This window comes from Pseudomicrostroma glucosiphilum, assembly GCF_003144135.1.
Source record: "Pseudomicrostroma glucosiphilum strain MCA 4718 unplaced genomic scaffold BCV69scaffold_2, whole genome shotgun sequence".
Taxonomy (NCBI): domain Eukaryota; kingdom Fungi; phylum Basidiomycota; class Exobasidiomycetes; order Microstromatales; family Microstromataceae; genus Microstroma; species Microstroma glucosiphilum.
In genome coordinates this window covers 238,350-263,696 of record NW_020289914.1, presented here as the reverse complement: position 1 = coordinate 263,696, position 25,347 = coordinate 238,350, and the positions used below count along the sequence as shown (strand labels likewise).

Below are 25,347 nucleotides of genomic sequence, written 5' to 3'. Positions count from 1 at the left end.
CGGCGTCTGCATCCCAGTCCCTCCTTCTCATGGACGCAGCGTCTCTGGGTCAGGCTTCACAGCTGGCCTCCAGAGGCGTCGTTCACCCACAACAAACCCAGCCGCTACAGCAGCAGCAAGGCCACCCTCATCACTCCCAGCATCAACATCATCCTTCCTTTCATCTCTCGCAGAACGCCGATGGTGCCAGCACTCCCCAGCTAGGCAGCAGCAATGCTCACCCCAATCTAGATTTATCCGCACCTCAAGCTTCATCTCTCCTCTCCTCTGCCGGCCCACCTCCTACCTCTGGTCCAGCCATCCCAGCGGGCACCGGGCCAGGAGGTACACCCACTACTGCTCTGTCCGTCTACCATCTCATCTCCCAGCTCTGTCAACGCCCAGATCCCGCTTCCACCTCGGCACAGAAGGATGGGTCGGAAGCACGCAGGGAGACGGCGCTGCTAGAGCTGAGCAAGAAGCGGGAACAGTACGAGGACTTGGCGCTGGTCCTGTGGCACTCCTTTGGCGTAATGAGCAGTCTGTTGCAGGAAATCATCGCAGTATACCCACTCCTCAGCCCGCCTGCTCTCACCGCCCATGCTAGCAATAGAGTCTGCAATGCACTGGCCTTGCTGCAATGTGTAGCAAGCCATCAAGAGACTAGGTCTCTTTTCCTGCAAGGTAAGCGGTCAGGTAGCAGCGTTTTGGCCGGTGAGCCTTACTGACAGCCATCTACCTCTGCTGTAATTTCCGTGCTGCTCTGCTTCACAGCCCACATTCCACTATTCCTATACCCGTTCCTCAACACAACGTCCAAGACTCGGCCATTCGAGTACCTCAGACTGACTTCGCTTGGAGTCATCGGAGCTCTCGTCAAGCAATCGGACAACTCGCAGGTCATCACCTTCCTTTTGTCCACGGAGATCATTCCCCTCTGTCTACGCATCATGGAGACTGGTTCTGAGTTGAGCAAGACCGTCGCCATCTTCATTGTACAGAAGATCCTCCTCGACGATGTTGGCCTTGCATATGTCTGTCAGACATACGAGCGGTTCTATGCTGTCGGCACGGTCCTGTCCAACATGGTCAGCGGCATCGAGGAGACCGGAGCGGTTAGGCTGTTGAAGCACGTTGTCAGGTGCTACCTTAGACTGAGCGATAACCCTAGGTGAGCCACCCACGAGCAAAGAGCTGCCTGCTCGCAAGCCCGCGCTTCATTTTCTGATCCGTTCCATTTGACATTCATGCAGAGCTCGAGAAGCATTGCGAGCGTGTCTTCCTGCACCTTTGCGGGACGCAACGTTCAGCCAGTTGCTCAAGAACGACCATGTGAGTGCAGTGGAAGGCCTTTCTTTGATTAGTGACGCCGCCGCTCATCTCGCTGTCCTTGCACCACCTGCTTTGCTTCGTTTCAGATTACGAAGCGTTGCTTGGCTACTCTCCTGCTCAATCTTTCCGATCGAGTAGAGTCGTAGTCGAGCCGGTCTGTACGTAGTACCCTCGGGCGAACCACTGTCACACGGCCGTAGCGTACCCTGAGCATGATGCGCTTGACCAAAACAGCGAACGGAACGGAACAACGGTGGGCTTCGAGTATTGATATCCGGATCCGCCCTGGGGCTTACTCTATGTCCTCAACAAACTGATAGCGGAGGTGCAAGGTGGCGAATTTCTCCCCTCTCCCCCTATTGCTCAACCTTCCACGCATGCACATGAGTCCCTTTTTCCAGACAGGCCCCTTGTCATCCTCATCATCGTTGTCATCATCATCATCACCCTCATCAGACATCCATGTGTTCTGTACTGTACACTCTTCTGTATCTCTTCGACTTTTTCTTTCGACCTTCATGCTCGTCACTCATATGCATACACACTCTCACACGCACCTGTTTCGACTTTCGACTTGTTGATCATCTTGTATCAGTGCTCTTCCATCTATGGGCACAACAGTCTCTCTATCATTGCCCTCGTCGACTCTATGCGCCCTCGAGCATGACAGCACTCATTGCCCCACGACTGCCTGCGCCATCTTCTGAAGCCTTCAATGCTTCCACTTTGTCAACAGCGAGGTCTAGCGTTCGTTTGCAGATCCACTACAGCAAAGAATACGATTCATACCCGAGGCATTGTGGAGAGCAAAGAGGCAAGAGTAAATTATCCGGACCCGAAGATGAGCCGGTGAGGTGGTTGCTCTGGCATCTGGCTCATTTGAATTGCTTCTCTGACTGTGCTGAGGACGAAGAGCGAGGCCTGATCCTTCTGCTACATAAAGCTCGATGCACACTTGAAGCCTTTTTGCGACCGATTAAGATTGTGATCAACGACGCGCTGTCGTCGTCCTTCCATCGATATGAGACTCTTCCCCTTCCTCCTTCTCAGCTTTGCCCTGCTGGCAGCGGCTCATGCACACACTCTCCCTCCCCAACCCAGCTCTAGGTCCAGATCTATTCAATCAAACCGCCACCAACAGGAGCATCACAAGCACGATCAGCTAGCCCTTCGGCCTCGAGGTCTGCTAATGTCCGTCCCCTCGGACGGGACCGCCTCAGGATGGGAGCGCGAGCAGCTCTTGGGATCCAATCGACAACGCACTTCCGCTTCTCAACCACAAGGACAAGGTGAAACAGCAGCGCCAGCAGCCTCAACATCAGCGTCACGACCGCGACCGCAACCACAACCACGACCACGACCTGTGCCAATCCGCAGTGCCCGTCGAGGAAGACGCCCAGGCGTAGTCTCCCCACCACGCTTCCCGCCGCCAGAATTCGTCGGTCCGGATTCAGACGAGTCTCCCGGTCGTGCGCACCTCCCAATCTCCACCCCAGAACGCACACCTTGGGGTTCTCCCACTGGCTACGGTCACGGTCCCGTACACGGCATCGGGCTCGGGCTCGGCCATGGCTGTGGGCGAGGAGATTCTACCCCTCGCTCTTCCAGTCCTCAGTCGGGCAAGTACAGTTGCGGTGATACGGGTCAGGAGAGTATTCCTTCTTGGTCTACACCTGGATGGGTGAAGGCGAAGAAGCAAGGGACGGGAAGTGATGCAGGAGGTGCTGGTAGTAGTGGGAATGGAAATGGGAGGCAGAAGAAGAAGAAGGGAGGGTGGGCAGGTAGATTAAAGGGATGTTTTGCTGGGGGGAGTGGCAAGTCGCAGTGCAGCCAGTGAGAAGGCCCAGAGGAATTGTTCGCCGCTCATTCAATGTCATTTCCCACGACCTTCGAAGGGCTCTACTACCTTGTCCAGGTCTGGCAACGAGGGCGAGGAAAAACGAACAGAAACATCGACGCTTCATCTTTTCGACGCCCTCGTCACTTCCGAGTTCAAGCTAAGCTGAATGCATGGTATAAAGGACGACAGAGGTAGAGAGAGACCCGAGAAGAGAATACACGAGTTGGAATTTAACAGGTAGCACGGGGGGAATGTGATATACATGGGGTAGGAGACGCGCCCTAGAAGAGACAGAGGGCCCTATGTGAGGTGTGTGATAGTGACGGGATGCGGAAGCTTCGATGGCCCTCAAGCAGTAAACCTTCTTCACCTGCGTAGTCGATTGGCCCTGGAGATACGAGCCATCTCTTCGTCGTTCATGCCGAACATGGCTCCTAGGTCACGCAAACGTGCTTGCTGATTGTCCGAGGCTTTCCAGAGTGCTTTGCCCTTGAAAGTGACACCCTGCAGGGCAAAGCTGGACAGCCGCGCCTTTTCCTGTGCTATACTGATGACTCGCTCTTCGACAGTCCTAGCGCTGATGAGACAGTACACATTGACGGGTTTCGTCTGACCAAGACGATGAGCTCGCGCAAAGGCTTGCTCTTCGATGGCAGATTGCCACCACGGGTCTACCAGGATGACATGAGAGGCAGCAGTGAGATTGATGCCCACGCTGCCCGCGCCGATCGACATTAAGATGACACGAGGGATGGCTTTGCTCGTAGATTTGGAACCGCCGCTGCTGTGCGCTGAGCCTGTTGTTGGCAGTGTCAGGTCTACTCTGTCCAGCCAATCTAGAAGAGTACTGCCTGAAGATGGGCCAGCAGCAGCCGATCCGCTAGCTGCTGATCGTGCCAGATTGAAAAACTTGGGAAGAGGTCTAGCGAAAGAGGCGAGAGCAGCATCTCGCTGGCCTTTGGTGTGAGAGCCGTAGAAGCTGACGAAAGGGACATTCTCCGACTCGAGTCGCTTCTCTACAAGCCTGAGCAGACTTGTGAAGTTGCTAAACACAATGATCTTGTCGTCCCCGCTCATTTCGACCATCCGTGTGATTTCGATGATAGCATCGATCTTGATCCCATCTATTGAGCCTTCGCTGTGCAAGAGCTCCTGAGGCTCTACCTCCACGGGAAGACTGATGAGTTTGGTGCTTCTCACCAGAGGATATCGATCCAAGGGACAGGTTGGGTTGCTGGCTATGGACTGTTCAATGCAGGCACGGTGGAAGATGTGCTTGCACCAAGTAATGACCGGATCGTTCTCCCTGGTGAATGCCTCCATGCAGATAGGGCAGTCTTCATACATGTCGACTGCCGAGCCGAGTCTCTCCTGAAGCACCTCGATTTGCGCTTGAGAGAGTGAGGACGACTCGTCACTGCCTGGCTGTGCGGGCAGACCATCTGACAGGTCTGCATCCAAGATACGATCAATCAGGTCTGCGGGGACCAACCTTCGATCGTTCGCTAGCTGACGCATGCGCGCCAGGAAGACTAGAATGCAGCTCTGGTTGCCGTCAAGCTCGCCGTCTTCTACCATTTGCACGATGCGTTGACGGAGTGCCATCTCGGCATTATCGTAGAAGATGCGATCATCCGGCTTCAGCTCGAGAGGCATGCTGTGGATCTTCATAGGTGGCAACTCTACGAGTGCCTTTCCATCAATTCGCATCTCCTTCGTCCGCAAGCAGACCAGAGATTTTGTGATCGATCTCAGAATGCGGATACCAAAGGCCTCTTGCTTCTTGATACTGTTCTCGACGGTATTGGTCCACAAGCCTTGATTAGGCTGACCGGCATAAGGGCTCACACCGATCCAGGCAGCCAGACTGCCTATGTCATTCGTCTTGTTGATGAGAGGCGTGCCAGTGACAGCATGCCGTCGCTCAGCTTTGAGAGCCAAGACGGCGTTGTAAGCGATCGTCGATGGATTGCGCACGACATGCGCTTCGTCCAAGACGACTCTCTTCCACTCTTCGTGGATGAGTCTCTCATTCTCGGGCTTTCGCACCTTGCCAGACCAGCAGTAGAGCAAGTCGTCTTCTTTCTCGATCACAGGATACTGCTCTTCGCTGACCGCTTCACTGCTGTTTCTTCGAAATTTGCGAGCGCGATCAAGGCAAATGTCCTTCTTCTTCTCGTCTGTTTTGCCAGTCATCGTAGGACAAATCAGGCGAAGCTTTGCTTGTTTTTGCTTGAGTTCCTTGAGGCGCTGCGCCGATCTCTGGAGGCAGAAGGGCAGTAGAAGAATGATCAGCCCCCAGGTCAAGATAGTCTTTCTCGCTTGATTCCTCGCTTCGGCCAACCTTCCAGACCGGCTGCCTCAGTGAGCTGATCTGTGCTGAAGACAACTCACCTCTTTCGCGGCGGCAAGAGCAGAAGAGCCCTGCTCCCGCAAGACGAATTTCTCGTAATTGTCTAGACTGTTCCGTAACACTCGCTCCTCCTGCTCGAAATCCACTTCTCGCTTGATGTGCCCCTTGAGAAGTGCGAGGTGTCGGTAGCTAGACGAGAGGACATCGTACGTGGTGACAATGACGTTGTACTTGGACCAATTTTTCTCCTTCTGCAGCTTGAGCCCCTCCGCACCATGAAAGACTCCGATACGAAATTGTCTTGCATCGAGATGAGTCTTGACCTGCCCCACCCAATTAGACACGACTGAGAGAGGGCAGACAATGAGGGTAGGCAGCTTCTTCTGCGCCGCCTCTCTGTCTTCGGACTCGTCCCCGGAAGAGCTACTCCATTCAATGTCAGAATCCAAGTCTAGAGGAGTGCCCATAGTCGGCATGACAAGACGCTTCTTTCGTGGCTTCGCTTTGACCTCTTTCCTTGGGCTTGACTTGGTGCTGTTGCCAGAAGCCGAAGCTTTGCCCTTCCCTAAGTCAGGTGCGTCGATGATACCTTTTCCGTCATCGGGCGCAAGAATCAAAGCTAGGATGGTCAGCGTCTTTCCCAAGCCCATGGCGTCTGATAGAATAGCTCCTCGGGGCATCTTAGGGTTCTTGTCCATATCATGCGACACTGTATTGACGTAGGTGATATCACCACGATATCCTCTTCGCGCAACCCATAGGCAAACGTCACCCTCCCGAAGGCGAGGTAGCTGCCGATGCTCTGAATCGACGAGGAATTTGAGTCCAGAAGATTGATGATTTTTCAGGGTTGTTTTCAAGCCAGCTTCTTTCAATTGCTGTAAGGCAGCTGCAGAGCATGGCTTGAGATTCGCCATGTCTGCAATAGCTTCCTCGTCGGCTTGGAAGATTTGACCCAGTGCATCTGCCGTTGTAGCTCCCTCGTCAGTGACCGTACCGGTCAGCGTGGATAGCCCATTAATTGCTTGTGCCCATATGGAGGGAAACGGGAGAGGGGCTGCAGCGTCAGCTTCTTCGTCGAAGCGAGCAATGTCACCGAATGGCAGAGTAGGAGCTGAGTTAAATGCGCCAGGCATCTCGGGACCGCGGTCGACAAGGGGGGCAGCCCAAGACTGGTCGACAGAGCCGGGGGCTATGGCGGCGCCGTCAGCCGTTGTGGTCACATGCGACGAAGTACCGCCAGACGGCCCTGCAACAGCGGAGGGCTGCTCGGAAGGGTTCCAAAGCAGTGCTTTACTATCCCTTGGCAAAATCCCAACATTCGCGTTCACGCCAGGTTCGGTAACGATTGATGGGGCCCCGGCGGAATCAGGCGGTACAGCTGCCAAGTCTTTCTTTTCATCTTTTTCAGAAGTGAGACTTGTCTCAGATTTGTCCCTCTCTGTCTGCTCCAGCTCGTCGGCCTCTTCTTCGGTCTTTTGAAGACTTGAGACTGCGGGAGAATCATCTTGTCTCTCGGCCGAGATCAGTGCGCCTTCGACTGTCTGATGCTTGACATCCAGCGAAGCGTTCTGACTGCCATTCGCAACAGGGTCCGCACTACCATCGCCGTTCGCCGCGGTAGCGGTTGGCAGGACTTCGTTCTCAGCTTCAATTTTCTGTGAGCGAGTATTATGACGCTTCTTGACGATCACGATCCGGCGCTTCGGAGGGGGCGGCGCCCGTGATCTGTTAGAGTCCTCCTCGTCAGAGGAGAGCACAATGATGTCCCCCCGTTCTCTCTTCGGGGTTCGATGGCTTGATAGGGACGCAACTGGAGCTGATAAGTCTACCGATCCTGAGCTGCTTTGAGAACCGAATTTTGCGCCCTGCCGAAACGGACGAAGCGAGTTCCCACCTGCTTCATTAGTATTCAAAGTGGAGAGGGGTGCACTGGCTTCACCCCGGATAGGGCTAGACTGACTATAGTAGCGTTGGCTCGTACTGCCTTGACTCCTCTTGTCAGCAGAGCTGCCTTGGCTGCTCTTGCTTGAGGCCTGACGACTGGGCGTCTTTTGCACGAGCTTGAGGGGCGGGAGCTCGTCTGAGTCGTAGTCGTCTATGACGATTGGCTGGGCCTTCTGGGCCCCATGGACTCGGCCTGAGACGGACATAGCGGAAGATTGGCCAGACAGTGTGCGGGGATGGCGCCCCCCCCCCCTCCGTGACTGCCGTTCTCAGTGCTGGCCGTTGATGGTATGATGGAATGAGCAGGTGTAGGGGTGAGTGGGAAGATCTCGAAGTGGGCTACGTGGAGACGTGGACTGGTTGGTTCCCTTCTGATTGTCCGTCTGCCTGGGCCTCTCAGCGGCGCCCACTCAATCAATTCTGGCGCGCCTCTGTTTCCGTGCACTCAACGCGAGTGCGGAGTTCAATCTTCGTGTCCGCTTCTCCAGCCTTGGACCTGGTCCCAGATCCATCACTTCCGTCCCGACTTTTGCCTTTCTCCTTTACTTTACTCCTTCTGCCATCACACAGCATTGTCTGTGCTCTGACGCGGCTCCTTGAATGTCGTTGGAGCTCGACTGGTCCCTCCTGGACGGGGAATTGGCTCAGTCCCTCCTGGCCAAGCTCAATAGATCCCTCTCCGCGGCAGCTCGACCGGACTTCATTGGGCCGATCTCCCTCACCTCCCTGGATTTCGGCAACGATCCGCCAGATGTCAGCCTCACCCAGATAGGAGACGTATGGAGGCAATTCATAGACATACAGGGGCAGACGGCCAAGGAAGGAGCTACGCGCAGGAACGCTCAGCCAGGAGCTACATCAACAATGATGGAAGATGGAGACATCACCCTTCCAGGCGAAGAGTACATGAGGCCAAGTCAGCACCTCAGCAAGCTCGCAGAGCACAACAATCCCTTTTCAGGCCAAGGAACCACCGCCCCTCGCCTTCAGACATTCCGCCAGTACTCCACTAGCGAGCTGCAGCAAGTGCACGGCGGGGGAGGGTCGATGGCTAGCTTTCCCGCATCGATCCCCAATTGGGCCAATGGCTCAGCCTCGGTCTCGAATAGTGGACTGAATACCCCAGCATGGGGAGCCGGCCTCGGTAACAGAGGACTGCTAGGCGGAAACCACAATGGATCCGGGTATTTTCCTTCGTGGCAGACGCCCACTCCACCCTCTCACTCTCGTCCCGAAGTGAGGAGGTCGTCCAGCTTCGCACCCACTCATGCTGGCTTCTCTTCTGGTCGCGACGGACGCTCCCCTGCAGAATGGGACCATGGCATGGGCGAAGACTCCTCAGACAATCCTCCGGCGTCTGCCATCCCTGATCTGCAGATGCAGTTCTCAGTCGTATGGTCTACGAACACGCTCAAGCTCGGTATCAGTACCTCCTTACTCGTCAACCATCCGACGCCAGCTTTTATGGAGCTGCCACTGAGTGTTTCAGTGATAGGTCTTGGTGTCCAGGCTGGCTGTGTGGTAGCTTTCGAGGAAGGAGATGGCAGAGGGAGGAAAGTGCACTTGTCGCTCGTGGAAGACGACTCAACTGAGAGTGAAGTAGGGGAGAGCCCACAGGGCGTCTCGGGAACGAAGACTGCCGGCCACAAGTCAACGCTTCCTGCAACATTGAACAATGGTATGGGTAGCCGGTATGAAGGGCTGAACCAGCCCCATCAGCAGATGCAGCCACCTCAGCGACCTCCCACTTTGGGTGAGCGCCTCATCCCTCAAATCACTCTTGAGTCCTCGGTCGGTCAAGCAGACAAACATGTTCTCAGAAATGTCGGAAAGGTCGAGAAGTTCCTCATTGAATTGATTCGTAAGGCTGTCGAGGACGAGGTGAGCATCATTGAAGTTGGGAGGAGAAGTTGCCAAGGCAATTTGGCAGACACTGACTCTCGCTACCTCCATCGCCTACCCCAACAGCTCGTCTGGCCCAACTTTTATACCATTGCTCTGCCTTCCTGAGCTTTCCGATGTTACACCATTCTCTTTCCTGTGATCAACACTATGTACTTCTAGTCATCAAGCTCAAAAGCATAGATCTGCCTGCCTCTTCGTCGACTGTCCTACCTTCCGTTCCGCTTTCCGCGTCTCCGCCCTCCCTCGCATGGACCCACACTCACTCATTCATTGCTGCATGAAGCATCCTACGCTCCTCATTGCACCTCAGCTCTTACCGTGCGATACCGTCTCACGTCGCTGTCGTCTCCTATCAGCCTAGCATAGCGCGAGTGGAACAATGAGCTACTACTTTGTCATCGTCGGCACCCGCGACAATCCACTCTACACGGCCGACCTAGCCTCCAAGCCGAGCACGTCTTCGGGAGCCGCCTCCTTCTTCTCCTCTTCCTCCTCGTCCTCGTCCAATCAGCAAAGCAGCCTAAACAGCGCTTCTCAAGACGATAGTATAGCAGGAGGAGCATCGCAGGCTAGCTCAGGAGGGCTCTTTGGCTTTGGAGGAGCCCTAGGTGCGCTGGCGGGGGGCCTCTCCTCCTCCTCCGCCTCGTCTCGTACCACTGGAGGCGGTAGCGGCTCGGCTGCCGGAGCCTCGGGTGGGGGCGCAGGCTCGGAAGAAGGCAAGGGAATTGGCTTTGGTAGATACAATGATAAGCATGTACTGCAGATGATTGCGCATAGCTCGTTGGACGTTGTAGAGGATAAGCAGTTCACAAATGGGTTGATGTGAGTATTGGCAGGAGCAGATATCGCGACGGCAGGAGGAGAGGCCCTGCAGAGCATTTAAAAGGCTGAAAGAAGTGCTGATGTCAACTTCGACGACATGTTACCCCCATAGGTATATGAAAGCGGTAGACAGGATCAACGAGTGGACAACCTCGGCGTTCCTTGTACCAGGCAGTGAGTACCGCTTCAGCAACCTCTAGTCCAATGCCTGCATGGTCTCAGTGTTGACGCTTTACCCTTACTCTCTTGCTGTTGCAGACGTCAAATTCCTCATTCTGCATGAACACAAGCACGACGATGGTATCCGGAACTTCTTCCTGGACATCTGGGAGCTCTGGGTCAAGGTGAGTCTTAGCGGAAGTGGCAGCGGAGACTGCGTCCCCGTCAGTAAAGAAGGCGCTAGACTTATGCCTTGCATTCTGCCGCCTCTTATAGATCGTACAAAATCCTTTTCACGATCTCAACGCCCCGATCATCTCGCAGTCATTCGACACAAAGGTGAAAGCAAGCGCTCGGAAGCATCTGTAGAGGCATGGCAAGCGAAGCAAGAGGTCGACGGGCGCTAGATGGGTAGCATTTGATCTTTTCTATTTGTACAATAATAATGATATCTCACGTCACGCAGCCAGACAACGGAGGACAAGGAGAACATGCAGGTGGGATCATTGGCCTTTCAGAGCTTGGCTGCCTTGGGCGCCTTGTCCGATTCGAGCTTCTCGCGCACCATACCTTCCTGAGCCTGGGGGAGGGAAATAAAGTAGCAGCGGCAGGGAGGATGTCAGAGGTGGCATGGCTATCCTCCAGCGCATCTCAGCGACTCACCAAGACTGCGACTAGTGTCCCGTCGCGCCTGTATATCCTGCCAAGTGCGATGCCCCTGCCATGAGAAGCGGCCTGAGCCTGCATGACAAAGAGGAGCCACTCGTGCACATCAAAGTCGGCGTAGAACCACATCGAGTGATCCAGTGATGCCATCATCTTGATTCGCATCGAATTGCCCAACGCTTTAGGGATCGTCGACAGGAATTGAAAGTCACTCAGGTATGCGAGGGCAGCTTTTTGAGCTTCATCACCACTGCCTCCTTGCCCAACGGCTTCGCGCGTTCGTAGCCAGAATGCTTGCTCGTACCCTTCTGTGGGCAGACTGGTGTCCTCATCGTACATTCCCGGTAAGGCATTTCGGATCTCCACTGGGGAGCGCAATCGATCCTGAATCACGGCCTCGAGGGTAGCCCTGACCCGCTTGGGGAGCTTGGCGGCCTTGTTTCGGAGCATGTCCACGTAGCGCTGCTCGTTCAGAGGCGACTCCTCGGGACTAGGTAGATTGGCAATCAGGTCGTTGGGTGTTGGACTTCTGGTGAAGGTCGAGGAGAGAGGCAGGACCTGTGACGAGGGGCTCGGCGGAGGCGGTGCAGAGGAAGTGCTTGCTTCGCTGTCACCACTGCCCTCCGGCAAAGGGATAGCAAAAGTTGGTTGAAGAGGCTCTGGCACCTGATAGCTGAGGATGATGGTGAAGATGCACCTGCCATTCTGCTGCGCGTCTACCTGACGGGTGCAGTAGGACCCTCCATCGCGTACCCGGGAGACTTTGTAAATGATTGGCATAGCTCGATTGCCTGCAAGGAGGAAGTAGCAATGTAGCGAATGCAACTTCATATCCTCCCGAGTCGTCTTGGCCGCCGAGGCTACAGCTTGTCCTATGACTTGACCTCCGAAGACACCTCTGGCCTTTGCAGGTTGCCAGAGGGACTGCAGCAGCAACAGATAGGACATCTTCGTCAGTCACTACGTCTCTGATCCTGTTCCCACCATGCTAGCCTCTACACACCTTGCTTCGGAACAGATTCGCGTCCAAGTGTTCAACATCAAGCGCTACATCTACTGGTACCGCGACCTCTTCTTGAGGCAACGTCTGCTGCTGCGCTCCTTCCACTGTCTCGACTGGCTCATCCTGCGAGGTAGGCTCACGCCCTTCGCGCTCTCCAGTCAGGTCCCCAGAGCGAGCTCGAGTGGGACCCACTTCGACCTCTCTGGACGGGCTTCGAGAAGCAGTCATTGCAGTCCCAGACTGAAGTGCCGGAAGGGGTGAAGCGCTTTGGATGAGGATGCGGTGATATATGCGCCGCTGCGTGATACAGCCAGTGACTTCTGACAGCAGCGAGAGGGAAGGTGAGAGCGAAGAGCTGCAAAGGGGAGCTTTGGGAAGGAGCCACGTATCGCCGAGAGTGAGGGCGCCAATTTGAGTATCGCACAGACGGGAATCAAGGCAGCCTATGCTCCAAATCTCGCTCGACCGGCTTCCGGCCTTGCCGGCACCCCGAAATTTCACACGCCGCCCCGAGAGCACAAGGCGGAGCAATGGTTACAGCAAGCTCAATAATAGAATCAGATTATCTGAAATGAGATGTATCTCAGCGCCTCATGCGAAGTCTCACTGCAGCATTCACTGAGTTGTGGATCAAGCCGAGGTCTTCGCGGAGCAAGGAGGAGGAGCACGGGATCGCCCCCCCCCCCCCATGCGCCTCCTGTCACGACAGAGCAACATCGCTGTATACATCGAAACGTCCTGGACAGTATGTCGAGAAAAAGGGGAAGCATCAGCTCACGAAGGCGTTGAACCCTCTCCGAGGTCCGATGATACTCACTCTGCCGATTGATCGGAATTCCCTTCCTGACTTCTTCCACTTCCGACGGTTCCAGCTTCCATCGCGCAATCCCCTCTTGCTCTTCCATGGTAGCCTTAACATAGGCCCATGGGTCAGTGATGGTCGAGTGACCCCAAGCAGGGTATGCGCCTTTCTTGATCTCCTCCTCTGTCGCTCGAGCCGGTGAGCAGGCAGCGACGTAGAGCTGATTGTCCATCGCCCGACACCTCTGCAGAAGCTCCCAGTGACGGGGCCCAGTCGTTGTGTTGAAGGCGCCCGGGTAGATCATTGCTCCTGCACCGAGGCGAGCTGCAATAGTCGCTAGCTCCGGGAAGCGCATGTCGTAGCAGATGGCCAGTCCAAAGCGACCGAGCGCTGTGTAGGTGAGGAATTGCGTAGGTCAGAAAATGTTCTACAGCGGGACAGCAAGAAGCTATGGGTCCACTCACAGCATTCAAAGACAGTCACTCTGTCGCCACCGGTCAGTGTGAGCGACTCCTGGAAGGTCATCTTTCCAGGAATGTCAATGTCGAACAGGTGGAGCTTGCGATGGATCGAGATCAAGCGGCCTGCAATGAGAGGAGGCGGCAGTGTGAGACTTGACGAAGACACCTTACGGCCACGAAAGTATGCTCACCCTTCTGATCAAAAACGGTGGCTGTGTTATACAGCCTGCCGTCTTTGGCGTTCCTCTCCGGAATGGATCCTCCAACGAGTACGATACCTAATTCTCTGGCCAGCCCGCTCATAAAGAGAAGTGTCTCCGAGGGGCAGCTGTCGGGATGTACCTCGACGGCTGCTCCACCCAGGCCATCCACACACCATCGCTTCAGCAGAAGTCCATCCTGTACCTCTGCTGCATCCTTCTTGACCGCCCCGTCCTCGTCCTCGTCATCATTCCAGCGCGAACGCGATCCGCTTCTACGATCAATGGGCCGCTTGATTCTCTCCCAAAGTCCGCCAAAGTCCTCCGCGTAGTCATTGAAAAAAGACACGCCGTACGGGGAATTCCAGCATTCGGGCAGCACGACCATGTCTGCGCCTCCATCTTCCTTGGCCGCCTTGTGAACTGCCTCACGCGCATGTTCAATATTAAAGGCCTTGTCATGCGAGGTCTGCCCAAGCTGAATAAGAGCCAGACGCGTGGGTTTCAGCCGCAAGATGGGCTGCTCTGAGGAGGAAGGAGACTGTTTCGCCCAAGAAGAAGTGGAAGCCGATGATGGACGTGTCATTTTGCTCAGAGGCGACGACGAGTGGGCCAAGAGGCGATGATGAGTGGCGCGATGGGCAAGGAGGTGAGAATGTGAGCTGCGAGTGAGGAGTCGATTGGGCCCTGGGACTGGTAATGGCGAGGCAGGTTGGGCTGACAATAGCGACGACGATGCAAAGGGGGCAGCAGGGAGCCGAAGGGCGCGGTATCTGAGCATGAAAGGTGGGGGGGTGGGCACAAAGCAGAGTGAAAGGAGACAGGAAGATTCAAGGGCTGAGAGCGGAAATACGGAAGCGGGGCACCGGGGCGGCGATGAGCCGTGGCTGCAGCCGGACCCTCGACTCCCTGTCAGGCTGTCTGCCCCGCACAATCTCCTCGCTTCTCCTCCTCCTCCTTCCGACTGGCAGGCACCCTTGGGCTCAAGCTCAAGGCTGCTGCGATGTCATCCTCACTGCTGCTGCTGCTGCTGCTGAGTCCAGCGGCCAAGCCGACAAGCAAGGCCTGAATCAGCATGTGGTGAAGCGAGGGGCAAGTAGAGGGGGTGACAAGTGACTGTCTGCCTACCGCGGATGCACGCAGAGGTGCCGGCGGTCGGAGTCAGGGCACACGCACCCTGGCTGGGAAAGAAGGTCAGGCAGAGAGTCAGGTGAGCCAAGGCGGACTCACACGCGACAGACAGGCAAGCCCCTGATGATGCGGGGTAAGGCTGAGACAGGCACCTTCAGAGCCCACTGTCCACAACCTATGCTCAGAACCACGTCCCCGGGGCATCAAGAAAGGAGCCGACAAGCGAGTCAGTAAACAAAAGTCTTTCGGAGTGTGAGAGAGATTCCGGAGTCGACTCGAGCGAAAAGGTGTAACAATGACGAAAGGTTGGGCGTGAGAAGCAGAGCTTGTTGGCCTCGCCGCCACATTCGATGACTAGGCCCTCCCTTCCCGATCTTGGCAACGGTGAGAAAACGGCTGATAATGATGTCAAAGAGGGGCCGACTCCGAGCGCTGCAGCCCCGGCTATTGTGTGTGTGAAAAAGCGTAAATAGCCATTGGGAAGCGAGGAAAGAGAGGATCGGCGCCGAGGCGTCCATAGAAGCCGACAGTCTCGAACCTGTTGAGCGTGGGAATCGGTCTAGAAGAGATTCTCATTCAAACAAGCAATGAAGTGGTACGATTCGATCTATCAAGGGTGGCTGAACAACGGATAAAGTAAGCAATGCAGGAATCTACACATGGCGCAATGGTCGTCAGGCGAAACAGAGTATGGGGCTGTAGCGTGGAGAAGTGCGGCTAGGTATATTGATACAGTGGTAGGTGCGTGAGAGTCGCCGCCACATCAGACGGACATTCCGAGGAAACTACTCCAAGAGCGTTGGTAAGTTGGACGCTGTGCGCCTGCGTCATCGAGAAGATCTGTCCCAAAGTCATCCTCGCCCGTGGCAGCCCACAGCGGGCTCACACGCTGCTTTGAGGGCGGCCCTTGGCGAGTGGCATTGTATGACGCCTTCGTAACGCGGGTTGACGGAAGGTACTGCGGCCTAGCAGGCGAGGGAATGGCCCAATCATCCTGTTCGAAAGCGCTTCGTTCGTCGCCGAGCAGCTGGAGATTGTACGAGGAGCTGGAGCGCGATGGCACCGGCGTGGCCCAAAGGGAACTGTAGGCCGTGGTGTCTATGTCGCCGGTCCCCAAGTCGATAGCATCTGAATCCGGACTCGTGGCGGAGTCGCCCTCTCCATCGGCATCATTCGATAGGTAGGCACTTTGCTGCTTCTGCTCTTCTTCCTCTTCCGAGGTACCTTCAGCTATACTTGCACAGTATCTATACGCAGCAGATTGGTTGAGCAATGCGTGTACGAGGGACATGGCACCAAACAGACTCTTCGCTGACGTCCCCTGTTTATTAGCAGGAGGAGGAAGAGGAGTTGGCGACGGAGACCTCGATGTCAACAGCGGAGAGGTGTGTCGAGAACCGCTCGATCGTCGGCCTTGCGACCACTGCCTCACCTCCTTCGAGAGTGAAGCCGGGGTTGATACTCCTTCGGGTCCAAACTTAGGGCGAGCCCCCATGCGCTGCGAAAGCTCGCCTTCGGCGAGTGCATCGAGGGACTGGCTGCGGGGCAACCCCGTTGGATGCAGGCGGTCAGACGCTAGCGAGGGGACGTCTAATGCAGAGGTCGCTCGACCTCGAAACGAGCCAGAGCGTCGGATCTTGAGTTCCAAGACGATGTCGGCCAAAGTCTCTATGAAACCACAATTGTCGGCGATAAGTCGGGAGGCCGAAAGATCCGAAGCGTCCGTGTCTTCATTGGTGACATCTTCCGTGGTGACGATGGTGATGTCCTCGGCCTTTGACACCTTCTCGTATTGTGTCTTGGCATGTGCGGTCTGGGTGGCCTCTTCCAGCCTCCTCTTGGCTTTCAGTCGAGCGATCCCAGCTGCAAGCTGAGATTCGGGATCGTCATCCCCAGCATCGCCATAGAAAGATCCATCGCTTTCACCGGACTGTACGAGGCTGCTACTGGACGAGGACGGTGTAAGCTCGCCCTCTTGCGGCCAGCCATCCCGATCGGATCGACTTTGGCGACGACTGATGGGAAGCAGAGAAGTTGCTTCTGCTGAGCCCTGCAGGCAGATCCTCGGCGGTGGGATACGCACTGGTAAGGAAGTGTTGACGTGATTCAAAGGCTGAGCAGGTGTCAGCGGTGTTGGGGCGGAGAGCCCTCGAATACGTTTCGGTTTGTCTGCTGTTGAAGAGACTGGATCTGCGTCGGCCCGTGCAGTGAGAGCATGGTGGGTAGGAGCAAGCATCTGGGAGGAAGATGATGAGGCCTGCCTACGGGCTGGGAAGTGCAAAGGAAGCGTCGCTCGTCGCTGGACTGTGTCTTGGGGGGATTGCCTTGAGGCCCAAGGTTTCGTGGACGGGGCAGCCGCAAAGACATTGTCCTCTTCGTCACTGCTCGACTGTTCCCCTTCGTCGTACTGGTTCAGGTACATGCTAGCCCATGGCACGGCCTTCATCTGATCCAGATCATCGCAAGTGCGGGAGGATGACGTAGCGGTGTTGTGGGTGGAAGAGGAGGTGTAGAGCGCTGTGGAGCCTTTGCCATGAGGCCTAGCAGCTCTGCTTCTACTGGACGATGACGAGGAGGAGGCAGAAGATAGAGAGGACGAAGAGGTTGAAGGATCGAGGCCGAGCGCTTCTGCTGCTAAGCTCGACATCCAGTGTGTGGGTTTGGAAGGGTCTTCATGATCCGCACCTTCAAGGTAGGGAAAGAGAAGCTTTCGCAGCGAGGAATCGAGGAAGGCTGTGGCCATATCAGCTTGATATGAAGGAGCGCTCCGGACCACGATGGAAGGAGGAAGCAGAGTGCGAATCGCTCGCTACTGTGAGGTGAGATGATGCTGACAATGCTACTTCTAAATGCTGAAGAGGTGTTGATAGGAGGTACGGATGGGAAAAGGGAGTTATCGAGAGGAGCAAGCCCTCCCATCAATGCCAGTACTGCAAAGAGGACGTGCCGAGTTCGCTCGCTTCGGTCTCGTCGACGAGGAAGATCAATTTGGTTATTCCCCTGCCTGGTGCCTCCAGGCCTGAGCTCAATCTTCTTCCTCTGGTGCTGCTGTGGTGCATTCTCCACGTTTGTGACGCCTTCATTGCGATAAAAAGTTGCCGAAGTGGGAAGGAACAATCGCAGTTTGTGGCACACACGAAGCGAGAGATTGGGCAGCCGGGCATGCCGCATTCCCCCTTCGCACCGCCCTTGCTTCTGGCCAGGCATCGGGCGTGAGCATGCACGTCGGACTTGAGGTGGTGAGGTGCCCCAGGTAAGGCGCACAATCCCCCAGGCACCGCGTCAGTATCCCGTGGCGACTCCTCGGCATCCGAGCAGCGACACTTTGATTCGCCAAGGTAGCGTGGGGACGCCGCTGAGCCCCTTTGCGATAGGTGCCGTGCAGCGGTCTCAAACTCTGGCGCAGCAGCCTCTTCACACACCGCTCCGCTCCCACAAGCACGGCCCACCCGTGTGAAGGATCAGTGGGAAGCCAGCACCTCTGGCCACCAGTAGCGCCTTGCCGCCGGCAGCCTGCCCTGCTCCACGATCACGCAAGCAAGGAATGCAATCTGATTTTCTCGCCTCGCATGTGCTACAGACCACGAGCGTTATAACGATTGCTCCATCCTCGGCTATACAGTTGGCATTTCCCAGGACAGTGGCCAGCGTGCCGAATGTGGGGGGTAGGGTGTGAGCACAGAGCGTCGGAGCAACGGCGATCAAAAGCCTATGCGGAATAAGACTCACCCTCACCCCGCGCCTTTGCCCCTTTCCTCCGCCCATCTCCCTCTCCCCTCCCGCCTATCTACAGGCGATAGTCCTGATTCGCCTCAGGTACTCGCTCCGCACGGAGGTCCTGTGGCACTTGTCCAGCTCTTTGGGAAAGCCACGAGGGTTAGTCTTTGAGTCTTCTTTACGTGAGCAAAAAGCAGGCCAGGTGAGACAGGCACTGCGTAGAGGCGGTTTGCACGTCGCCTACCGACTGCTCCCGCCTTCTCTGGATTTACATATGATCATGACTCGCCATTTCAGTCCTCAGTGCAGCGGGTTCACCATGCAGGGCCGCGTCTAGCTCTTTCTCCGTCTGTGAGCTCAGTGCCTCCCTGCGGACTACCACATTCGGCGAATCTTCTCCAGCGGGCACACCTGCAGCCTCTGTCTCAGCTTGGTACCATTTGGAAAAGGCTGCTACCCCCCCTGGTTGGCGTTGAAGGGCCTTGTTGAGTTTCTCGAGAAATCGAGCGCGGTGCTCGTTCCAGCGGGAGTCTTGATCGTAGGTCAATCCATACACCGCGCCGGCCAAATGCGCCGCATGATCAAAGCGCATTCTGCCCGACAGTAAGCAGAAGAGGTCAAAGAGGCATAGGGTCGATAGTGCAGACATCTGCAGCTTCTGGTAAGAGACATCGCACGAGAGCAAGGGGATCCTTTTGAGACCAGAAAGAATTTGAGAAGGGAGGACATCAGCACTATACTCCACCTGCCACTGTGCTCTAGCAAGGACTTACTGAACCCTGGTCTCGGACGGGGTAGTTGCTCCCTGTCCAAGAAGGGCGTACACGACGGGCCCCCCTCCCATTGGGCCGAGAGCCAGAGTCTTTCGATAAAAGAGACGCCACCATTCAGTACTGAAACCCTTGAATGTCGGCCGTCCGAGGACGGACTCTCGATACGATCCCATTGCGAAGTATTGACGCATAGCCCAAGGTGTAACACTGTACCCGCGCGCGATGACGGCCACGAGTAAGTAAAAGCCGGTGAAGTGCCATGTCGAATCAATCTTTGGACATAAGAGGTAAACCGGGTCTGTAGATGAGGGCTCAAGACTGCAAGTTGAGAGGTGCATCAGTAGCCCCGATACACCGCCGCCTCGGCTGGCCTGCCATACTGACCAATAAGAACCTAAAGTCCACAGAGCTGTCTGCACGAAGAGGAAATGCCCGAATGAGGTGTGTTGAAAGGCCGTTAGACAAAGATTTCGGAATGTAAAGACTTCGTGGAGGGGACGTGCAGCCAAGGTCAAAGCTCTTCTTTTACATAATATGAATACGCCTGTGTTGATAATGAGGACAGGAACCACTGCGGACCGGCACGGTGGGAGAGTTGTATACCTTTGTTGCGGGGGCTAAGTCAGTCCACCGGCCTGAGCATCAAAGCAGACCGTCCAGGTCACTCACCAGTCCTTCAAACGAAGCGTCAATTCATGAGCTGATGGGGGCATGTGGAGCGGTGGGAGAAGCGCGAGAATAATCTGGTAGGCTCTATCGAAGCTCAGAGCCCGCTGCTCTCGGTATTTGGCTTCCAAAGCTGCACGTGATGGAAAACCGTTTTCTGTTATGAGCGCACGGAGCTCGTCGGCCGACCTGGTCCAGGAGTATGCCAATGCTACATAGACAGACACCCCGACAGACAACATGATGCAGCTAAGTTTCGCATAGCCGTACCATCCATCCTTCGGCGGCTCGAGCATTTTCAATATCAGTTCGCTGGAGCGGTCATGTCTATCTTCACTGTCCTTCTTGGCCTTGCCTCCAGACGAGCTCTCCGAGGAACGAGAAGCAAACCACGCCGAGTACGTTCGAATGCTTAGCGTTGCCAATGGTCTTGGCCGGCAGCCAAGATGCGTCCTCGTAGTGAGAAGCTCGCCAGAAAATAAGAGAGGGCGCGGAGATCGAGCGTCCTGCTTGTCTAGCAGCGAGACGAATGGGCCTGTGCGAGGCAGGGTATGCGACCGCTGTCGAGAGGCTATCAGCCTGGCTACATTTACGCTAGGCTGCGTGGTCGTGGAGGGGCGCTGACTCAACCTCTGTAGAACGAGTCTTCGCATAGTGTGTAGTCGGATTAGGTAGAAGCAGGCGCTCAGAGAAGATTCGAGCGGACCTACTTATGTCGCATGCATTGAATCACCAGGGGTATCGGCGCGGCTTTGTCTTGATGAGACGTTGACGGCGGACAAGACGCGATCAAAGCGCAGGCGGACGGGCCATCCAGAGTACGGCGATACAGAGGAACGTGCGTGAGTGGTGAGGAGACAGTGAAGGGCTATACGTCATGATACAAATAGTGCGTAAGTGGTGATCAGCTATTGAAGAGCCAAATAGAAAGTAGACTACAAGTTAATGGGTCGTGACAGGCATCGTGAACAGAGGTGTGACAGGGGAAACTGGAGAAGCGCTGGTCGACTTTATGATGACTGCTCGCCGCCGAAGACACGACGGGCTAGCTTCTTTGGGTCCACCAGCCTGCTGTACTCCCAGATGAGGTACGCAGAGTGGTACCACACCACTCCGAACGCGGCGCCGGCCAGATGAGCTACATTATCGATGAAGAAAGATCTTCCTGTGATGATGGACGTGAGAAGCATGCCGAGGTCGACCGACAGTAGGCCGGTCATCGCTGTTCGTGCATCAAGGGCGTAGTCTTGCGGTAGGAAGATGATGCTATCAATAGTGACATATCTCGAAATTTAGCGAAAGTGAGATCATGGGCTAGCAGTATCCCCGCCGAAGACTCACCCTATTTTACTGTCAGGATGCATGATAGCCGTCAGTGTGAAGAGCCCGTACACCACTCCGCTGGAGCCCAAGCTGCCCGAGCCTTCCGCTCCCTTGAACGAAGACGCTAATCGATACGGCGCAGGCGCACCCGCTTGTACCGCCTGCTGATAAGCTGTGCGGACTTGTGCAAACCTCACTCTCCTCCAAGCCCACGAGCATCCGCCGGAAACGAAGGCGGCACCGAGAAAGAAAGTCAGGAGCTTGGCAGTAGAGTCGACTTCAGGCAGCTTCCAGCCGTCAGCGAGAAGTCCGCCTTGCTTGGCTTCTTTGACCTTCTCGATCGGAAAGAGCTTAGACACGGAATCAAGTGCGACCGAGCCAACCGACAGTAATGCGACTTGATTGAGAATAAAGTGCATAGGGCCGCGATGCGAGAAAGCGGAAGTGAAGAGTGTGAAGAAGCGCTTGTGACCGGTGACAGTGGCGAAGTTCCGTGACATAAAGACCTGTACGGCAGGTATAGGCACCCACCAGATGATGAAGACCGCGGTGTTCAGGGCTATGAAGGGAAGCACCGTCAGCTGGTACGTAGGAAGATTGACAGCCCTATGGCCAGCGAAGGGTTTGGAAGCCTGGTCAGAGCCAATGTGGTTCACGAATTGAGGTTCTTGCATCACTCACCAATCCGCAAAGTCCAGCCATTGCCGACTTACAAACTCTTGGCCACCTGTGGGCAGGTTGCATGCAACCTTCATCACGCCCGCATAGACACGACCAAACGAGTCTGCGAGCTCCTGCCTCCACGCATCCTCCATCCTTTGACCTGGAGAAAGGTTCGAGAACCAGCCAAAGCGTCCACCACTTTGACCGGCCAACGTCTTGGCTCGCTCTCGAGAGTAGACACCCATTGCAAGGGGGACCGCGACGAAGGCGAAGATACCCCAACCGGCCAAGGTGAAGGCATTTCCCCGTCCTTTGCCCTGCGCGTGCAAGGAGGTCACGTAAGCCTCGTCGGCAGCAGTGAAATAAGGGTCCTGGCTCTCTTGTGACTGGGCAGGCCCTGTAGGTATCTCAGTTGTCTGCGCTACCCCAGGTGGACCATGCGAGTCCACATTCCTTGGCTGAGCCAACAGAGTTGTGGACGTTGCAAACCGCCGATCCTGCGACAGAGAGACCCCGAAGGCGAATGGTCGGCATGGCGGCAAGGTCCGAACACACTCTCTCTGCACCATGGTGGAGCGATATCGGGCACAAATCGATGCCAGTTGATGCAGCGATGGCATTGCCTGGGCCCGGCTCATGAGCTGCCTTGAACCGAGAGCCGGGCTCAGCTGTCCACGCATCAGAAGCCGTGCTCCGCAGAAGGGAGGGAAGGCGGTCATCTTCGACCGTACGAAGGTGTGTAAGACCTGTATTGTCACGAAGAGTTGAGCATTGCCAGGTCAGACAAGAAGCAGGAGGGATGATATACACGATGTCGCTGAGAAGACAAAGGGAATCAGGTTGGCGGAAATGGGGACAGTGCGAGTCGGACCGCCACAATTCTCCACTTCCGTCAGGGGCGCTCCGTTCCGAGCCTCAATCCCACAGCTTGATGGTACCGTCCCAGGAGCCAGTGACGACCTTGCTCGTCTCGTGCGGCAGCCAAGCATGGCTGATCACAACCTCCTTGTGGGCCCGGATCCTCTTCAACAGCCTGCCATTCTTCCAGTCCCAGAAGACCAGGTTGCCCTCCCCATCTCCAGACGAGATGAAGCGACCATCGGGGCTGAAGCCAATCTCGCAGGCGTATCCTGCAACTACATGGCCCTTGAACAACTTTTTGCGATTCTGTCGCAGAGAGTCGGAGGAGTAGGCCAAGATCGAGTTGTCAAGGGATTGACATGCGAGCCATTTCTTGTTTGGATGCTGCGTCACAGCAGGCATGCTGTGCATCATCGGATCTGCCACCAGCTTGATCACGACGGGAATGTCGAAGTCCCACGCCCTCATGGTCTTGTCGTCCGACGTAGTCACAAATCTTCTGTTCTCGTCCACAAAGGTAATGGTGTTGACTGAACCCAGATGCTGATCATACTCTTGTGTGACCTCTCCCGTCTTGATGTCGTACTGCACGATCTTTTTGTCGCTCATACCTGTCAGGAAGGTGTCTTGCTTGTCTTCATCTGGGTGGAACTTGATGCAGTAAGGCACCTTTCCATTGGAGAAAGCTTTCAAGCATTGGCCAGTTTCGGTGTCCCATAGCTTCATCTGACGGTCATAGCCTGCCGAGAGGAAGCGCCTGCCATCATTCGAGAATTGAATGTCTCGTACTGCCTTTGAGTGGCCCATGAACGTCCTCAGACAGTTGCCCTCGTGGTAGACATCCCAGAGCTTGATCTTCGTGTCCATACTGGCGCTAAGCATCAGGTGGCCGCTTCCCGGGAAGAGCCTAATAGCAGAGACTCCCTTTGTATGGCCAGTCCAGGTATGAATGCAAGACTTGGGAATGAAGCAGGACTGCGTGCCAGACTCTCCATGCAGATTCGTCTCGACATCGCCTGGTATATGGAGGTACGTGCGTCCTTGGTAGTCGTACATTGATTTGCCTGACACGAAACAGTATGAGATCTCGTCAGCGCATCATTCGTTTACTCTTCACCACTCTCATATGACTCACCATGGAAGATGCTCTTCTCTGTACCCTGTTCGTCTTCTCTCGCTCGCCTTTCCTCCATTTCCTTCTTCTCCTTCTTCCTCACTGTACTCAGCTCCTCAGCTCTTTGCATCTCCTCTTCACTTGGACCAACGCCCTCGGTGACATGGACCTTCTCACCTGTCCATCCGCCCCATGGACCAACGTATGCCCCCTCGCCTTCCACTACAGATGTATCACCCTCCTGTCCTACCCTCTGCTTCTTCCGCTCCTTTGCAGCCTGGCGATCTGAATGTAGTCCTCCTCTGAGCTCCAAGGCCGAGGCGCCGTCCAGCTGTTTTGCTCTGGCAACATCACCAACATAGCCCCCGGCGACTTGGCTGCCATCGGTGTACATGCTGGGGTCCTTCGCATAGCCAAGATTGTCGAACGTCCTCTGCTGATTCCGAAAATCAAAGTCAGACATTGAAGTACCTTCGAAATGCCCGTTTACCGAGTTTTGCAAGGCGCCGAGCTTCCGATGCGAGTATGGGTTGGAGGGCCCCACGACTGGGAGAGAGAGGTCCGAGTAAGGAATGTTGACATGCATCGTCGTATCTGTCGGCCGTGTCAAGAGAGCTCGCTGAGCCATCGGGTCATCCAAGATCACCTCGGGCGCTGTCCTAACGGCAACAGTGCCATTGCCTGCCTGGCCAGGCTGGCCAGACGCGGCAGTCGCGCTACTCTTGGGATGCGAAGTTGAACTACTGCCAGCTGCTGGCTCTGGCCTTCTGATACCATTTAGACCGAAGGCATCAGAGGCATCGATCTCTCCAGCTTCGTCATCGGATGGAGAGGACCTGCCCCTTTTTGTAGCGTTAGAGGGGTGCTTTGATGAGGAGGCAGCAGCCGACGTCCGCACGGTAGAGCCTTCGGCGGTGTCGGAGCCCGAGTCGGATCCGTATCCGGCGAGCGAGTTCATATCGGCAGAAGGCCTAAGGTGGAAGTTGCCCTATGCAAGGTATCAATTGTACGGACTGGATTCAAGAAGATCAGTCTCGCCCCCCGTTGTCGGAAACGGAACGGGTGGCAGTGGCAGCCACGCGCGCAAGGCAGACAGGGCGGAATGACGGAAGGGGATGCTGCCAAATTCCGTGCATGTCCGATGCGGGGATGCGGCTTCCCTATAGTACGACGTTATAAAGGGGGCTCGTCCAAGGGTCCCATACCTAAGTCTGCTGCTTTCTCCCTTGTGTCTTCCTTCATCCTTTTTGCCACGGAAGGCTTAGATTCTCTCATGGCCTCCATCATCTCATTCTCGTCTCCTTCGACGGTCACCATCGGCGCTGCTGTCCTTCTCACCCTCTTCGGCGTCTACTATCTCCTCTTCGTCCCGCCGGCTAAGCTAAACAGCGGCTTCAATACAGTCCCGGTGATCAAGGTCCGCTTCCCCGGTTTGGGTGGGGTAGGCTTCTTCGCCAACCGATACACATTCCTCAGCAAAGCCACGACGAAAGACCCGGCCCATCCGCACCATGGCATCTACAAGTTCAATCTATTTGGGAAGGTCGTGTACCATGTCGGTGGCACAGATGAAGCTGCGATGAGAGCCGTGTGTATGAACAAGGATCTGTCGTTTTCGGGAGGCAACAGC

At 55.7% G+C, this 25,347-nt stretch overlaps 11 protein-coding genes across 11 annotated transcripts; 4 read left to right on the top strand and 7 right to left on the bottom strand.

Annotated features, from left to right (window-relative positions):
* Positions 1-29: 29 nt before the first annotated feature.
* On the top strand, positions 30-1,457 carry BCV69DRAFT_244761 (Rcd1-domain-containing protein; the record flags this gene model as incomplete). The annotated part of the gene is made up of 4 exons (XM_025490127.1): positions 30-663; positions 754-1,150; positions 1,233-1,311; positions 1,398-1,457. The coding sequence occupies 4 exons, from the start codon at positions 30-32 to the stop codon at positions 1,455-1,457; spliced, it is 1,170 nt and encodes a 389-aa protein (XP_025349873.1).
* An 875-nt stretch (positions 1,458-2,332) lies between these two features.
* BCV69DRAFT_275640 (hypothetical protein) lies at positions 2,333-3,317 on the top strand (the record flags this gene model as incomplete). The annotated part of the gene is made up of 3 exons (XM_025491083.1): positions 2,333-2,600; positions 2,745-3,084; positions 3,227-3,317. The coding sequence occupies 3 exons, from the start codon at positions 2,333-2,335 to the stop codon at positions 3,315-3,317; spliced, it is 699 nt and encodes a 232-aa protein (XP_025349872.1).
* BCV69DRAFT_310230 (hypothetical protein) lies at positions 3,194-7,803 on the bottom strand. Its single transcript, XM_025494775.1, has 2 exons — positions 5,546-7,803; positions 3,194-5,413 (listed from the first exon to the last, which is right to left on the bottom strand). Exons 1-2 carry the CDS (start codon positions 7,655-7,657, stop codon positions 3,518-3,520), a joined length of 4,008 nt encoding a protein of 1,335 aa, XP_025349871.1. The 5' UTR covers positions 7,658-7,803; the 3' UTR covers positions 3,194-3,517.
* A 181-nt stretch (positions 7,804-7,984) lies between these two features.
* BCV69DRAFT_310229 (hypothetical protein) lies at positions 7,985-9,547 on the top strand. The gene is made up of 2 exons (XM_025494774.1): positions 7,985-9,332; positions 9,420-9,547. The coding sequence occupies exons 1-2, from the start codon at positions 8,052-8,054 to the stop codon at positions 9,459-9,461; spliced, it is 1,323 nt and encodes a 440-aa protein (XP_025349870.1). The 5' UTR covers positions 7,985-8,051; the 3' UTR covers positions 9,462-9,547.
* Positions 9,548-9,660: 113 nt separating this feature from the next.
* BCV69DRAFT_310228 (Sedlin) lies at positions 9,661-10,912 on the top strand. Its single transcript, XM_025494773.1, has 4 exons — positions 9,661-10,178; positions 10,291-10,352; positions 10,437-10,522; positions 10,614-10,912. Exons 1-4 carry the CDS (start codon positions 9,736-9,738, stop codon positions 10,704-10,706), a joined length of 684 nt encoding a protein of 227 aa, XP_025349869.1. The 5' UTR covers positions 9,661-9,735; the 3' UTR covers positions 10,707-10,912.
* Positions 10,913-10,988: 76 nt separating this feature from the next.
* BCV69DRAFT_244817 (Thioesterase/thiol ester dehydrase-isomerase) lies at positions 10,989-12,234 on the bottom strand (the record flags this gene model as incomplete). The annotated part of the gene is made up of 2 exons (XM_025490130.1): positions 10,989-11,927; positions 12,007-12,234. 2 exons carry the CDS (start codon positions 12,232-12,234, stop codon positions 10,989-10,991), a joined length of 1,167 nt encoding a protein of 388 aa, XP_025349868.1.
* A 447-nt stretch (positions 12,235-12,681) lies between these two features.
* Positions 12,682-14,304, bottom strand: BCV69DRAFT_280313 (carbon-nitrogen hydrolase). Its single transcript, XM_025491568.1, has 4 exons — positions 13,461-14,304; positions 13,273-13,392; positions 12,824-13,198; positions 12,682-12,744 (listed from the first exon to the last, which is right to left on the bottom strand). Exons 1-4 carry the CDS (start codon positions 14,053-14,055, stop codon positions 12,707-12,709), a joined length of 1,128 nt encoding a protein of 375 aa, XP_025349867.1. The 5' UTR covers positions 14,056-14,304; the 3' UTR covers positions 12,682-12,706.
* Positions 14,305-15,141: 837 nt separating this feature from the next.
* On the bottom strand, positions 15,142-17,709 carry BCV69DRAFT_280312 (hypothetical protein). Its single transcript, XM_025491567.1, has one exon. The coding sequence runs from the start codon at positions 17,341-17,343 to the stop codon at positions 15,364-15,366; it is 1,980 nt and encodes a 659-aa protein (XP_025349866.1). The 5' UTR covers positions 17,344-17,709; the 3' UTR covers positions 15,142-15,363.
* Positions 17,710-18,441: 732 nt separating this feature from the next.
* Positions 18,442-20,521, bottom strand: BCV69DRAFT_280307 (hypothetical protein). Its single transcript, XM_025491566.1, has 4 exons — positions 19,760-20,521; positions 19,475-19,693; positions 19,091-19,408; positions 18,442-19,009 (listed from the first exon to the last, which is right to left on the bottom strand). The coding sequence occupies exons 1-4, from the start codon at positions 20,407-20,409 to the stop codon at positions 18,586-18,588; spliced, it is 1,611 nt and encodes a 536-aa protein (XP_025349865.1). The 5' UTR covers positions 20,410-20,521; the 3' UTR covers positions 18,442-18,585.
* A 245-nt stretch (positions 20,522-20,766) lies between these two features.
* Positions 20,767-22,311, bottom strand: BCV69DRAFT_296685 (hypothetical protein; the record flags this gene model as incomplete). The annotated part of the gene is made up of 3 exons (XM_025494034.1): positions 20,767-21,022; positions 21,098-21,685; positions 21,761-22,311. The coding sequence occupies 3 exons, from the start codon at positions 22,309-22,311 to the stop codon at positions 20,767-20,769; spliced, it is 1,395 nt and encodes a 464-aa protein (XP_025349864.1).
* Positions 22,312-22,657: 346 nt separating this feature from the next.
* BCV69DRAFT_286276 (pre-mRNA splicing factor) lies at positions 22,658-24,675 on the bottom strand (the record flags this gene model as incomplete). Its single annotated transcript, XM_025493518.1, has 2 exons — positions 22,658-23,667; positions 23,739-24,675. 2 exons carry the CDS (start codon positions 24,673-24,675, stop codon positions 22,658-22,660), a joined length of 1,947 nt encoding a protein of 648 aa, XP_025349863.1.
* Positions 24,676-25,347: the final 672 nt, after the last annotated feature.

What these genes read in the sequence shown, in the direction of transcription:
- BCV69DRAFT_310230 (XM_025494775.1), bottom strand. Translation starts at nt 7,657, where the DNA reads ATGTCCGTCTCAGGCCGAGTCCATGGGGCCCAGAAGGCCCAGCCAATC. An exon ending in CTCTTGCCGCCGCGAAAGAG is followed by an intron (nt 5,414 to 5,545) that starts GTGAGTTGTCTT and finishes TTCTGCCTCCAG; the next exon opens with AGATCGGCGCAGCGCCTCAA.
- BCV69DRAFT_310229 (XM_025494774.1), top strand. Translation starts at nt 8,052, where the DNA reads ATGTCGTTGGAGCTCGACTGGTCCCTCCTGGACGGGGAATTGGCTCAG. An exon ending in GTAAGGCTGTCGAGGACGAG is followed by an intron (nt 9,333 to 9,419) that starts GTGAGCATCATT and finishes CTACCCCAACAG; the next exon opens with CTCGTCTGGCCCAACTTTTA.
- BCV69DRAFT_310228 (XM_025494773.1), top strand. Translation starts at nt 9,736, where the DNA reads ATGAGCTACTACTTTGTCATCGTCGGCACCCGCGACAATCCACTCTAC. An exon ending in GGCGTTCCTTGTACCAGGCA is followed by an intron (nt 10,353 to 10,436) that starts GTGAGTACCGCT and finishes TTGCTGTTGCAG; the next exon opens with ACGTCAAATTCCTCATTCTG. An exon ending in TCTGGGAGCTCTGGGTCAAG is followed by an intron (nt 10,523 to 10,613) that starts GTGAGTCTTAGC and finishes CGCCTCTTATAG; the next exon opens with ATCGTACAAAATCCTTTTCA.
- BCV69DRAFT_280313 (XM_025491568.1), bottom strand. Translation starts at nt 14,055, where the DNA reads ATGACACGTCCATCATCGGCTTCCACTTCTTCTTGGGCGAAACAGTCT. An exon ending in CACCGTTTTTGATCAGAAGG is followed by an intron (nt 13,393 to 13,460) that starts GTGAGCATACTT and finishes CTCTCATTGCAG; the next exon opens with GCCGCTTGATCTCGATCCAT. An exon ending in AATTCCGATCAATCGGCAGA is followed by an intron (nt 12,745 to 12,823) that starts GTGAGTATCATC and finishes CATACTGTCCAG; the next exon opens with GACGTTTCGATGTATACAGC.
- BCV69DRAFT_280312 (XM_025491567.1), bottom strand. Translation starts at nt 17,343, where the DNA reads ATGGCCACAGCCTTCCTCGATTCCTCGCTGCGAAAGCTTCTCTTTCCC.
- BCV69DRAFT_280307 (XM_025491566.1), bottom strand. Translation starts at nt 20,409, where the DNA reads ATGCGAAGACTCGTTCTACAGAGGTTGAGTCAGCGCCCCTCCACGACC. An exon ending in TGGACTTTAGGTTCTTATTG is followed by an intron (nt 19,409 to 19,474) that starts GTCAGTATGGCA and finishes CTCAACTTGCAG; the next exon opens with TCTTGAGCCCTCATCTACAG. An exon ending in CCGTCCGAGACCAGGGTTCA is followed by an intron (nt 19,010 to 19,090) that starts GTAAGTCCTTGC and finishes TGGTCTCAAAAG; the next exon opens with GATCCCCTTGCTCTCGTGCG.